This window comes from Sciurus vulgaris, assembly GCF_902686455.1.
Source record: "Sciurus vulgaris genome assembly, chromosome: 18".
NCBI classification, from domain to species: Eukaryota; Metazoa; Chordata; class Mammalia; order Rodentia; family Sciuridae; genus Sciurus; species Sciurus vulgaris.
This window is the reverse complement of record NC_136479.1, coordinates 12108906-12123447: the sequence shown is the minus strand read 5'-3', so window position 1 is coordinate 12123447 and position 14542 is coordinate 12108906. Positions and strand designations below refer to the sequence as shown.

The window sequence follows — 14542 nt, the reverse complement described above, 5'->3', positions numbered from 1 at the left end:
GCACCTGTCGGCTCACGTGTGGACAGGCCCCAACACAGAGAAGCCAGGCAGCACCTGGACCAAGTGACTGACATCCGCCCGTCAGGAAGGAGACGGACAGCACACAACGCGAGGGCAGGCTGCTCTCCTGTGGACCAGAGGCCACGGGCTGGAGACCCAGTCCCCAGCAGGCGGGCGCTGCTGAGAGCGACCTCCTCCAGTGGGGAGTTTCAGGACTTGGAGGGGTGGCCTTGAAGGGCTTTGGGGACCCTGCTCTTTTTCTGTTTCCTTCCACTGCTGGCCATGAAGAGAATGGCTTGCTCTGCTACGCATCCGCCATGACGTGCGACCTCATCACAGGCCCGAAAGCTGTGGGTCTGCCCAACCCTGGACTGAAGCCTCCAAAACTGTGAGCCAAAATAAATCTTTCCTCTTTATAAGCTGATTTATCTCAGGTATTTCTTTTTTTTTAATTTATTTTTATTGTAAACAAATGGGATACCTGTTGTTTCTGTTTGTACATGGAGTAACAGCATACCATTTGCATATTCATACATTTACATAGAGTAATGAGGTTTGATTCATTCTGTTATTTTTTTCCTTCCCCCCACCCCTCCCACCTCTCTTTTCCCTCTATACAGTCCCTCCTTCCTCCATTCTTGCCCCCCTCCCACCCCCCATTATGTGTCATCATCCACTTATCAGTGAGAACATTCCTCTTTTGGATTTTTGAGATTGGCTTATCTCATTTAACATGATATTCTCCAATTTCATCCATTTGCCAGCAAATGCCATAATTTTATTATTCTTTATAGCTGAGTAATATTCCATTGTATATATATACCACAGTTTCTTTATCCATTCATCAACTGAAGGGCATCTAGGTTGGTTCCATAGTCTGGCTATTATGAACTGAGCAGCTATGAACATTGATGTGGCTGTATCTCTGTAGTGTGCTGATTTTAAGTCCTTTGGGTATAGGCCGAGGAGTGGGATAGCTGGGTCAAATGGTAGGTCCATTCCAAGTTTTCTAAGGAATCTCCACACTGCTTTCCAGAGTGGCTGCACTAATTTGCAACCCCACCAGCAATGTATGAGTGTACCTTTTTCCCCACATCCTCTTCAACACCTATTGTTGCTTGTGTTCTTGAAAATCGCCATTCTAATTGGGTGAGATGGAATCTTAGTGTAGTTTTGATTTGCATTTCTCTTATTACTAAAGATGGTGAACATTTTTTCATATGTTTGTTGATTGCTTGTAGATCTTCTTCTGTGAAGCATGTGTTCATATTCTTAGCCCATTTGTTGATTGGGTTATTTGAATTCTTGGTGTAGAGTTTTTTGAGTTCTTTATATATATTCTGGAAATTAGTGCTCTATCTGAAGTATGATTGGCAAAGATATTCTCCCACTCTGTAGGCTCTCTCTTTGCATTGCTGATAGTTTCCTATGCTGAGAGAAAGCTATTTAGTTTGAATCTATCCCAGTTATTGATTCTTGCTTTTATTTCTTGTGCTATGGGAGTCCTGTTAAGGAAGTCTGATCCTAAGCCAACAAGGTGAAGATTTGGACCTACTTTTTCTTCTATAAGATGCAGGGTCTCTGGCCTGATTTCAAGGCCCTTGATCCACTATGAGTTGATTTTTGTGCAGGGTGTATCTCAGGTATTTCTTACAGTAACAGAAAGCTGGCTGACACAAACACGCCAAGCAGGACACAAGGCTCGTCTGTAGTTCTCTGAGCAGAATCAGGAGGAGACATCACTCAAGCTCAAACTGAGGAACATACTACACAATAACTGTTCTTCAAATACCCCAATGTCCTAAGAGATAAAGAAAGGTGAAGATGTCTTCCAAATTAAAAGAAGCTCAAGATAAAAACATGACTAAAAGCAACAGAGGGCTGTAGCCTAGATTCGGAACCAGAGGGAGAAGATGCTGGAAAGAACAGCGGTAGGGCAAAGGACAACACCAGAACACAGACGAGAGACATTCTTTTTAAGCACTGGGCCATTCGTGACTTTCCTGTTTCATCTCTGTACTGTGGTCACATCAACAAAGATCCCTGTTCAGGGGAAATAAACTCTGAAGCAGTGAGGGGCAAAGGCGTGGCAGACGCCGCCTCTTTCCAATGGTCCAGAATAAGAGGATGCACGAGCGGAGAGAGCAGAAGCCACTGTCGAGCACGACGGCTAAAGGCTGGTCAGCATGGGCACGGGAGGGGTGGTTCTTGACATGGCTGCAATTTTGTACTTCAAAATAAAAACTCTTTTAAAAGTTGAAAAATAAAATAAAATAAAAGGCAAATGGCTTTAACAAGGGAGGAAGACCTTCTGATCTGGTCGGCCCTGGAGGAAGCCCCTCCTGTCTGCTCCACTTGGGACAGTGGGGCTCGGGGGTGTCACTCTCTGCTCAAGGGTTGCTGAGCCGGCACGCGGCAGAGCAGGGATCCGAGCCCCGCTTGGCCACCAGAGCTCCAGGCTTTGCCTACCACGTGGCTCCACCTTCTAGAATAATGCACTTGAGACAGGTAAGTGGACGGAAGCGTCTGACCCAGCGCGCTGCTGCCCCCGCCCAGGTGCCCACCCTCGGCCGCGGGACGACCAGGACTCACAGTTTTGGCTTTGTTGAGGGGTGTCATCTGGATGTAGCCCCGGTCATGTCGGGAGAGGCAGAGGAAGTAGACGGGGAAGGAGGCCCAGAGGTAGAGGCACGGCAGCCACAGCAGGACGGTGCTCTGGAAGCACTTGGGGAAATCGGGGTTGCTGGTGTGCCAGGTGACATTCCAGTCCTGCGGGCAGACACGACAGGTCAGCGGCAGGCACGCGCTCCAAGCCACGGAACCACACAGTCTGCACCCTCCAGCAGGGCGCGGTCGGCAGGAAGGAGACACAGGTCACGGGAACAGGGCGACCTTCTGTCACCCCTGCAGAGCAGACGAGGTCCCGGGCCTGTGGCCAGTCCTGCAGCACAACCAGAGGCATTTCAAGGGGCCCTGGAGGAGAGCCTGGCACCCCGAAGAACCCTTGGGTGCCACTTTGACTTGTGAAATGGAAACTTCTGTCATCTTCGTCAGCAGCAGCAGGGCTCAGGCCCAAACACAGGTGGGTGCCAGGCCCTCCACCAGTGCTCAGCACCCGCTCCTCCTTGGACCCTGTGCGTTGAGGACGCCCTGCCTGCTTTTGCAGATGTGGAAACAGACACGACGGGTTCGATGATAGGCCAGTGTCACAAAGCTGCCAAGCTCTGCAGCTGGACTCACACTCAGGCAACTTGGTCCAGTTCCCCGCATTTTACCACGAAACCCTCCAGCCTCAGAAACAAGACTGTTTCCAATCACTTGGAAAAAAAGAAAAAGAAAAAAAGGACTGTGTTTTGCACACAGCACATGCCAAATAGATTTTTTAAAAATGATACACACATACATAACTAGGTCAGATGGATGCATCCAAGAATTAACTCCACTCGCAGTTTTATCATGGAGCACTTAAATTTAACTCGAGGCCTGATCTCTTGGTGGAGTAGTGGTACAACTGTGGGAAACGTTATCACCCTCAGTTGGGGGGTCTCATTTCCCGTCTCTGCCTGGTTAGGCTGGGTGAAATGAGAAGTCTGACTCTTAGTGGCCACTTAGCTCACGGATGGTCTGTTGTTGTTGCTTTAGGCATGCTTTTTTAAAAATTAGGTTAGCTGCCAACATTTAAAATCAGACCATCTCATAAAAAGATTCCTTTTTAAAAATCAACATCTGGGGCTGGGAATATAGCTCAGTTGGTAGAGTGCTTGCCTGTCAAGTACAAGGCCCTGGGTTCAATCCCCAGCACCACAAAAAAAAAAAAAAAAAAATCAACATCTGGGCCAGGCGTGGTGGTATGTGCCTGTAATCTCAGATGGAGAGGCTGAGGCAGGAGGATTGCAAGTTTGAGGACAGCCTCAACAATTAAGTAAGACCCTAAGCAACTTAGCAAGACCGTATCTCAAAATTTAAAAATTTTTCAAAAAGGCGGAGGATGTGGCTCAGTAGTGAAGCACCCTTCAGTTCAATCCCCAGGACCGGGAAAAAAAAAAAAAAAAAGTCATCCGGGCCTACATTCCTGCTTCATACCCAGCAGCAGGAGCCAGGAGGAGCCAGTCTCTGGACCAGGTCCATGAGTCCCAGGCAACTGCAGTGGCTGCCAGGCCCTCCTCTCTTCCAGCCCACCCTGGTGACCACAAAGCACCCGCTCTCCAGACACCTCCCCTTCCAGCAGCCTGCCCACCAGCACCCAGTGAGACCAGGGAGGCGCTCCAGGAAGCTGCAACCTCACATGCACCCGACAGGCTTCACCAGCCAGTCGAACACACGCAGAGAAAGGGAAGGAAGCAAGCAGGACTCGTTTTATTTTTAATTTTTAAAAATTTTTTGGTACCAGGGACTGAACCCAGGGGTGCTTAACCCCTGAACCCCATCCCCAGGCCCTTTAATATTTTATTTTCAGACTGGGCCTCACTGCGTTGCTGAGGCTGGCCCTGAACATGATCTCCTCCTGCCTCCGCCTTCCGAGTTGCTGGGATTACAGGCGTGTGCTGCTGCACTTAAAGGAAACTGTCGAGGGCTAGGGACACAGCTCAGTGACAGAGGCTTGCCTGGCATGCACATGGCCCAGGGCTGCACTCCCAGCACTGAGAAAAAATAAATAAAAAAGAAAAAGAAAAAGAGAAAAAAAGGTGACAATGTGATTAAAATGTATGTTCCCCCAAAAAAGCATGTGAGTTATACACACCAGGAATACACCTGTCACTACTGAACTATGCATTTTAAAAATAGTTGTGATGGCTATAAAATTATTTAAAATAAACAGACTTATCAAGGCGAGATCAAGGTGTAAAGCGAGTCCCTAAACTGGTTCTTCAGAAGCGTGGCTACTCCGTCAAGCCAGGTCTACTTTCCCAGAACTGGGAACCAGGCGTGACCGCAAAGCGAACCCTTGGAGGCCAGCAGCGCGCACGCGACTTGGCTGGGAAGCTCTGGTCTCTGCGACCCGGGTGTCTGGAAGGCGGCCTCTGCACAGGAATTCCTGACGACTTTAATTGGTCTCACGCCCCTGGTAATGCTTAAGGTGACGGCTGATGAAGGATCAAACAGCTGGTGGCCGTTACTCACAGAGCAGTTTCTCTGCAGCTGCCAGAAAAGGCTGATTCCAAAGGCCTCGGCCCTTCAGGGAGGAAACAGCACCCGGGCTGGCCACTCCATCTGGTCCGCGTCTGAGAACGGCTCCCGCCACCGGCTCCCGGCCTGGACCACGGGGACCACAGGTCACCCTCCCCACCGCCCCCAGGGCCTCCCACTAAAGGCAGGTGCACAGCCGCAGACACACCTAACCACCCACTGCCAGCCCTCACCAAAGCGAGGCCACCCCCGCCACGTCCCCACAGACACCTGCGCACCCACCTGCACCCACACATCCACCACCCAGGCTGTGACTCAGCCCCTCCTCTCTGTGGCATTGAATAGGGGAGACATGGCACCTCCAAACTTTTCCAAACTACCTAAAATGGTAGATGGTGTTGAAAAAATAATGTCTTCCCCCCTTAACTCATGGCCTCTCCGCCCACCCAACGCGTAGACACGCTGACGACCACCAGCCCCGGTTCCCTCCACATCCCTCCAGGCAGATGCCAGGCACAGCCTGGGCGGCTCTCCCGGGAGCGACCCTGAGACGCCCTCTGCTCCACACTGAGCGTTCTTAACTTAATTCGTCCTCAGCTCTGGGCGTCTTAACTTCCTTTGAGCAAAGAGGTGGAAGTGAAATCTTTCCCTCGTTCCTTCTCCGCCCAACCCAGTTCCCCTCTCTAGAAGGAACCACTTCCCATCTCTTCCGTATCCTTCCAGAAACGACTTGGTGTGTACGTAGCGCAAGCGGATGGCCCGGATCTCAGTGGGAGGAGGTGGACTCCACACCGTGCTCTGCACCTTGCGACCACCTGAAACCTGCATGAACCCTGGTTCTCTGTCTCGCACGCTCTGAGCCCCTTGTGTGGGCGCACCTGACTTCCAATGGCTCTCCCGCGGCCTCGGCATCCAGGCTGCTTCTGAACCAGTCGGCACCACACCAACTGCCTGGAAGGTCCTCCTTTCACACGCGAGTGAGCATTTCTGTGACACGGCTTTATAGAAGTGCCACTGCTGGGTCACAGAGCACACGTTTGAAATGTGGGTAGGCACTGTCCTCCCCACAGGTAACATCCACTTGTGCTCCCCCTAACGAGGCCCGGGGCAGCCCCTCCCAGACCAGCTGCCCATCTGATGGAGAACATGCCTCCCCGCAGCTGCAACTCCTCCTCTCAGGAGCAGAGGACTGGGGACCCGTCCAAGTCTGTTTCAGAGCAGGCGAACTCTGCTCAGAGGAAACGCCACAAATTCACATACTTTCATTAATAAAAGGAATGGCAAGATGCTTGCCTAGCATGCCCGAGAACCTGGGTTCCATCCTCAGCCCCACAAACGCACAAAAACAGAAATAAATGAGACAGATGGGGTCACCTCTGCTCTGGACCACAGAGCCGGCTGCTCCCTACTGCCTCCGACAACTGAGGCTTGCCACGACTCCTGAGGCGCCCCCTGCATCGTCTGTGCGTCCTCCTGCCCTGCTCCCCAACATGCCAACCCAGGCATTTACACAAATAGGTATTTGCAAGGTGGTATCCAAGGCCCTGGAGTTTCAGGGAAGCCCTGATCCTTCTCCTAAAGGTGTTCCCCCATCATCTGAGCTAATGAGTGCTTTCCTCAGTTACCTCTTGCTGGATCCTCTCTCTGCAGTGTCTTTCTGCCCTAACTAACTCCTACTCATCCTTCAAAACCTACCCTAGATAAGAAGGCACTAAGGAGCCCTCCTCCAAACCATGAGAAGATGGACAGACACCACCACCACCACCACGTTCACGGACAGGCAGCATTAATATTGTTAAAATGGCCCCATTACCAAAAGCAATATGCAGATCCAATGCAACCATCAAAATACCAATGACTTTCTTCACAGAACTAGAAAAAATAGTCCCAAAATTCATCTGACCCAGAATAGCCAGAGCAGTACTAATCCAAAAAAGCAACGCTGCAGCTACCACAGTACCCGACTTCAAATTGTACTACAGAGCTGGGGTCCTGACCTAAACACACGGTCCTGACCAAAGGTCAGACACACAGACCAGTGGAACAGAATGGAAGACAGAGACAAACCCACCCAGGTACAGTCACCTGACCCTCGACAAAGGTGCCAGATATATACACTGGGAAAAGACAGCCTTTTTAAGAAAAGGTGCTGGGAAAACTGGTTATCCACACGCAGAAGAACGCGACTAGACCCTGATCTCTCACCCTGCACAAAAAGCAACTCCAAATGGGTCAAAGACCTAGGATTTAGATCAGAAAGTATGCAACGCCTAGAAGAAAACGTGAGTCAACCCTCCAACATACAGACACAGGCACCTATCCTCTGGACCCCGACAGCCAATCGTGCCAAGAGTTAATAAATGGGATGACATCAGATTGAAAAGCATCTGCACAGCAAAGGAAAGAGGAATGTGAAGAAAGAACACAGAATGGGAGACGATCTCTGCCAGCTGCATTTCCGACAGAGGATTAGTATCTAGAATGTATAAAGAACTCAAAAAACAGAACACCAAAAATATAAATGAACTAATTAATAAATGGGCAAAGGATAAACAGACACCTCTCCAAAGAAGAAATACAAACATCCAACAAATACGTGAAAAAAATATTCAACATCATTAGCCACTAGGAAATGCAAATCAAGACCACACTGAGATCTCATCTCACACCAGTCAGAACGGTAACCATCATGAACAGAAATAATAACAATGCTGGAGAGGACGTGGGGAGAAAGGAAGGCTCTCGCACTGAGGGTGGGGTGCAAGTTAGTGCAACGCTCTGGAAGTCAGCAGGGAGGCCTCTCCAAAGACGAGGCCGGAACCGCCCGGACCCCGCTGCACCCCTCCTGGGTGCTGGTCCTGGAGACTCAGCCATCGTACTACAGTGACACAGGCTCACCACGTTCAGAGCAGCAGTTCACCCGGCCAAAGTGGAACCAGTGAGGTGTCCACCAACGGAGGAACAGATGGGAGGATGCAGGCGGGTGCACAGCGGAGTGCTGGCCCTGGAGAACGAGGCTGCGCCGCTGGCAGGAAATGGGTGGAATCCGAGAGACTCATATCTCAGCGACTCAGCTGCAGGGCATCGCGTTCTCTCCCGCCTGGAAGCCAGGGAGCAAAAAGGAAAAAGGTGGGGGGCACTTATGAAAAGAGAAGGTGGACCGGGAAAGGGACCGGGGAGGGAGGCAGGGACCTGGCGAGCCAGGCCGGCCAGGGCACACCCTCACAGGTGCGCACTGCGGACACGTGCGATTACCAGGCACCAATTACAAAAGGAAACAGGACACCTCGCCCCCCCTGAGGCCTCTCGCCGCGGCAACGCCCACTGTCCTCGTCCATCACCAGCCTGGACTGCAGGCCTCGGTGCCCGGCCCTGTTGGTTCACCTTCGCTCTGGCCCTCCTGATCCAGCACGTGCCTGAGTCGAGCGGACAATCCAGGCGCCTCCCTCCCCAGCACCAGCCCCCGCTTTGCTTGGGGTTGTTGGACTTTTGCTCAGTCGGCTGGTTTGTTTAATAACCAGTCTGGCGAGCAGCCTTGGATTCTTGATCAGGTGGGTGTGGATTCAAATTCAGACCCTGCCCCCGTGTGATGCTGGGTGGGAGGTGGTACTCCCCAAGCCGCGGAGTGTCCCCTGGTCAAGCAGACAGGAGGACGCCAATAGGGAGGCTCTGGCGAGGAGTCGGGACCATGCGAGACAGACTGAGCCCACAAGCGGTGGCTCCTAGGAGCAGCTGTGATGGTCACAGCCCTGGCCACCACCAGCCCAGGGTCAATGCAAAAGACAAGGAAAAGCTCTGGAGGGACATCAGCTCAGGGGCACAGCAGGGCCATCTGAGGACACCACAGGCTGGGAGGAGAGGTCGGGAGCAGAAGAGGGCAGTCCCCACTGAGGGACGGGAACGGCTAGCTGCCGGCTCCAAGCCAGAAGGCCACCTGCACCCAGAGGGCAGCAGAAAGGGAGGGAAGGGACGGGGACAAAAGAGGGAGACCGCCTCTCAGCAGGACCTTCACTGTGGCAGGGAGCAGCCCAGAGCCCACCTGCCGAGCAGGGCAGCCTTGACCTTGAGGGTAAGGGTGCCAGGTGTCCCCTGCGTGTCCCTCACCAGCTAGATCCTGACTTGTCCCTCACCCACCTCACCTCCACGACTGGAGGAGGCAAGAAGCATGGCCGTCTCTCCTGGGGCTCCGGGGGAAATGGTGGGTGTCGGCATTGCTCCAAGGATCAAGGGAGGGGTGACTCCGTGGGGACCACGCTGCTCCCCACTCAACCCCGGTCTTCGCTCCCAGGGCGTGCTCTTAATTCAGAGAGCCTGACGGCCACTCTGATTCTGCTACAGACCCAACTGCTGGGCGAGAGCCGCAGCTCAGGAGAGAAGCCCCGACCCCAGGACGGCACTTCAGGGACCCCCGACCCCCCAGAAGTGTGACCGTGAGAGTGCACCCTCCCAACCCCTCACCAAGGCCAGCAGCCCAGTGGCCTCTTAATGTCCCCTTGAGGACCAGGGGAGCGAGTCCAAGTCCACCTGGGCTTCATGAGATCATCGGACTCCGGCTACGGTGTTGGCTGGGCCCGCCCTCTCCCTGGGCCCCGATTTAAGTCTCCACAGAAGGCCACACCCCACTCGGTCCTCCCAGCAGCACAGCTCCTAACTCATTGGGCAGACGAGGAAACCGAGGCACCGGGAGATGAGAATCTCTTCAAAGGCCATGCTGCGGTGCGTGCCTCACGTCAGTGAAGAAACAGGTGAGGTTCGTCACACTCTCAAGGTGACACCCTGACAGCACTGGGGGTCGCGCTGCGCCGCTCCGCGCTAGCTGAGCGCTGACTACGTGCTAGGTGCTATCTCTGTGCCTTTGACGTGAACCGACTCCTGTCATCCTTGGGACCCCCATAAGGAGGCTGTTGCCTCCCGTGTGGTACAGGACACTGGGAAGTCGAGGCCCTGACCGAAATGGGAGGTCTGCAAGTGGCCAGCTGGGTGCTCAGCCGAGTGCCAGGCCAGGACCCACCCCATGCCAGGCCGCTCATGGTGCCAGGGAACACACACATCCTAACCAAGCCTTTCGGGGCCCCAGCCTTTGCCCAGAGGAAGCTCTGAGTTCAGCATGGCCCGCACCTGCTCCCGGCGGAGCTGCTACAAGTCTCCAGCCTCCAGAGGCCTGGCCCTCGGCCCCAGCCTCCACCTCCATGGACCCACCAGACCAGCGAAGGCCCTCCCACTCGAGGCCAGCCGCATCTGCGCCTTCAGCCCTCCTCGCCACATAGTCACGGTTGCAGGACTGGCCAGCACGCACCTGGGAAAGCCCCGGTTCTGCCCACCATGCCCGCCGAACTCCACGGACCTCCCCAGGAGCAGCCCGCGCCTCACGACTGGGTCAGGTTCTGAAAGCACCTGAGTCCTTGGACCCAGGCAAGAGGGAGCCCTGCCCAGCCCACCCTGCGCGACCAGCCTCCCAGCTCCGCTGCACTTGGCTCAGAAGTGCCCAGGGCCAGGCCTCTCCTGGGCCCTGCCCCCCCCCCCCAGCCTGGATGACAGTTTCCAGAGAGAGCCTTGGCCAGGACCAGGGAAGCAGCCCTGCCCAGGACCAGCTGGTCTGCTCTGGACAGGAGGGAAGGCCAGGGAGAGGGTGGGTAGGGTGAGGACTGGACTTGGACCCGGGTTCGCGTGAGAGCGCACGAGGAGCTCTCGCTGGGTTAGCAGGGCTCACCGGGCACCGCCCACTCCACGGGACCGAACACGCATTTTCCAGACCAACCATTTCAATGACTTGCAACGATCAGGCTTCTACCAGTCGGTTATTTACCGGGGACTACGGGGTGCCAGTCTCATTTGGCAACCACATCTCCACTCTCACAGTTCAATTCCGTCGAGAGAGGTAGACTCGACCAAGTAAAGATGGGCACATACCCACCAAGGGCAGAGGCCCTGGAGATGACGCAGGTGTGGGTTTTACATCAGGAGAAAGGTCCCCGGGCGGGAACAACCTCTGAGCAGAGACTCAAAGAAAAAGCACATGCCATCCTCTACCTAGGGAAGAATAAGGCCAGGCTTCCTGAGGTCACGAGTGGCACATGCCTGGTGCTACTCTGGGGCTGGACATCAGGGCAAACCCAGCACACAGGTGAGGGGCGTGAATCCACCCATTTTACAGACAGAGAGCTGAGACCCTGGCACGCATGTAACCTGCACGCGGCAGGCAGAGCCAGGAGTCCGACTCCAAGAACAGACAGACGCCTCCGTGTAAAAAGGAAACGAAACCCCCAGCTGTTCCCATTAGCATTGGCGTGGCGGGGGCTGGAAGGGAGATGTTCTTAGAAGGAGCCGTGGCTCATCTGCGGGGGACGGGCCGAGGAGCGAGAAGACACTATTGTTAGTTTCTGGTTTATTGTCTTTTGCCCTGTGTGAATTTCATGCTGCACATCCTGCCTCTAAGATAATAATCCCCAGGCCAGTTCACACTTTAAATAAATAAACAGCAGCAGGAATTCGGGGGTAGAGGTTTCTAAGGGCAGAGCTGGGAACAAGAGAAAGCACACGGTCACTGGGCACCAGTAACAACAGCGCCAGCCGCCACACCGGGCAGGGCGCCCAATCCAGCCTCCACGGGCCTCTGGGTTGGGCCTCCTCAGACACCCTCCTGTCCCAGCAAGGACTCTGAAGTCCAGAGGGTCAGTGTGAACTGCCTCAGCTCATCAACCAGGAGGGACAGAGCCAGACTTGAACCCCAAAGAGCCTGAAGCAAGCTCCCCAGCCCTGAAACCAGGTGCTGGGGCCTCCTGGGGCTTCACAAGGCCATGGCCACACCGCCCACCCGAGGCAGCGGCTGTCCAGAACGACTCCAGGTTCACCTGTGCAGAACGGGGAGCAAGATTCCCTGCAGCTGCTTCCACCCACTGAAGGCGCTGGCCTCCGCCACTCTCAGACCTGTGACCTCCCGCGGCGCTCCTCCACCTCAGAACCCCTGACCTCTGAGGTGGGACCACGGCTGTGCGGCCATCCTGGGCAATGCCGGCCCCAGACCCGAGGTGTCCCCAGACCACAAGGGCCACCTGCAATCCCAGTTCCCTGCAGCCTGAGCCACACGGTGAGCCAGCTGGGGGCCTGCCAGGGAAGACCAGGCTCCCGCCCAGCACGGGCACAGCCACGTGTGATCTGCTTCAGAGCTGCTGGAGGGTCTGCTGCGCAGCAGCAGCATGGAGGACGCAGCGCTAGGTGATGAAAGCCAGGCGCGGAGGGTGCTGCGGGGTCCCACTCACGGAGACCAAGGAAGCCAGGTCAGGAGGCCCAGAGGGGATGGCAGCCACCAGCAGGCCAGGCGGGTCAAAGGCACCAAGTTTCTAGGACCCAGGTGAGGCAGTGCCAGGGGCTGCCACTCGGTCAGCCCGGCCAGCCCCCTGCATCATGCTGTCTGCTGGACAGCAGCCTCGAGTGTTCTCATCATAAGGGAGGGTGCGACTGTGACAGGGACCGTGGGGACAGTCTGCACAGCACCACCTTCAAACTCGCCGAGCTGCAGACATCACCCACCGGGCTCCCGAATGTCACCGTGTGACCTAGGAGGAGAGCACCGGCTGGGGAGAAGCGACAGCACAGCCAGCGTGCCGGACGCCTCACCGCGGCTTGCCCCGCAGACTGCGCCACGTGCGCTGCGGGAGGCCCCGTGAGAAGGCAGGGCGCAGGCGCACGGCTCGCCCTGCGTGGCGGTGCTCACAAAAACCACGCTGGAGACTGGGACGCGGTGCCGTCCAGGGAAGGGCCCGGGAGGCTGCGTCAAGGCGGGCAGGGCGGCTCCCAGCAGGGGCCTTTTCTCCTCCGCATTTTGAACCCCAAGTGCCTCTAGCTCTGCAGACACGGGGTGGAGGGACCCAGGGGGAGGGAGGGGGAGGGACACGCAGGACAGCACCAGCGGGGCGGGGCACCTGGAGCAGGCAGGACAGGGCCCCATCCAGGCTCCACCTAGTGAGCCCGGGTGGCTCAGGGTCTCCGCAGGGGCCGGCTCTGGGGCTGATGCAGGGTGTGCCCCCACTGGCCTGGCTCAGGTACTACATTGTTGGGGTTTTGTTGTCATTTTGGCCCCAGGGGTTGAACCCAGGGGCGCTTAACCACGGAGCCACACCCCAGCCCTATTTTGTATTTTATTCAGAGACAGGTTGCTCAGCACCTCGCTGTTGCTGAGGCTGGCTTTGGACTTGCGATCCTCCTGCCTCAGCCTCCTGGGCCATTGGGATGACGGGCATGCACCACTGCTAGTAAGTTTTAATACTGAGACAGCAGCTCCTGCTCAGCGCCACGTGTACGCCAGGGCTGTGTGCGGAGTCACGGGCTCCCGTGTCACCATGGGGCTGCCTTCCAGGCAGAAGTGTGTTGTCCTCCTCTGACGGAAGGACCCAAAGACAGGGAGGAAAACCACAGTCCCCGGGGCAAACGCAGGGGAGTCTGGCGCCAACCCAGCAGGCTGGCACGGGCCTCTGGCCGGCGGCACACCTGAAATGGAGGACGGGCCTGCTTGGCAAGGGCGAGCCAACAGGCTGTGGTGAGGGCCTCCTCAGAGCACCGGGTGTGAGTCAGGACAACGAGGAGAGGAGCGCAGAGGGCCTGCGGGCTGCCAGGCGCCGATCCTGCTTGGACACAGCCTGGGCGCTCATTCCCGCCAGCCCTGGACAGTCAGGACGGGGCAGCTCTGAGGCTCCCTGCCCAGACACGGCGAGGCAAGCCGGGCTGCCAGGGCACCGAGCGGGGAGGCACCAGGTGCCAGGGCTGGCAGCAAGGCCGCCCTGCTGGGCCCAGTGACCCTTCCCTCGCCCTCTGACTCATCAGAGCTAAGAATAAAGCTCAGAAATGTGGGAGGGGGCACGTCCAGACCTTACCCCAGCGCCTGGGGAGGCAGGCCCATGGCCAAGGCGTTCTCGGCCCTGCCTGGCCAGCGCCCCAAAGCCTCCCGCTCAAGACAGAACCAGGCGCCGGGCTGCGGCAAGGAGAGGTGCCCACGCAGGGCCAGCTCCTGCCTTGACAGCGCTCCCAGCCAGAGGTCAGGTCAGAGCCTGGCCGCCCACCACGGGCGCCCTCTGCCCGGCCCACGGGGACCACCAACTTCCCCCGCACCGCGAGGCCCCTCCCTCCAAGCCCTGTCCTCGTCCCTCCCACCAGCACCCTGCCCCTCCAGCTGCTTCCTCTCCTCCCGTGAGACTCGTGAGCGTCACTGAACCCCTGGGTCATGTCCCAGGGACCCATGAGGGCTCAGGCATGTGCCAGGCACAGGGCTGTGTGCATCTGGGAACGTGGCAGTAACAGGACAGATGGAGACAGCATTGTCCCTAAGGTGAAAAACCCAGCAGTGACAACAGGAATAAAGGGCCTGGCCTCCCAGAGGTGACAACCTAAGGAGGGGACAGACAGTAGAGAAGACAAAGGA

General features: G+C 56.1%; 1 protein-coding gene across 1 annotated transcript in view; it reads right to left on the bottom strand.

Moving 5' to 3' along the window:
• ABCC1 (ATP binding cassette subfamily C member 1 (ABCC1 blood group)) overlaps nt 1-14542 on the bottom strand; it is a 113474-nt gene that overhangs the window by 78566 nt on the left and 20366 nt on the right. Inside the window, exon 2 of the mRNA XM_079120603.1 lies at nt 2593-2769. Coding sequence (XP_078976729.1) covers nt 2593-2769 — 177 coding nt within the window. The remainder of the gene's footprint in view (nt 1-2592; nt 2770-14542) is intronic.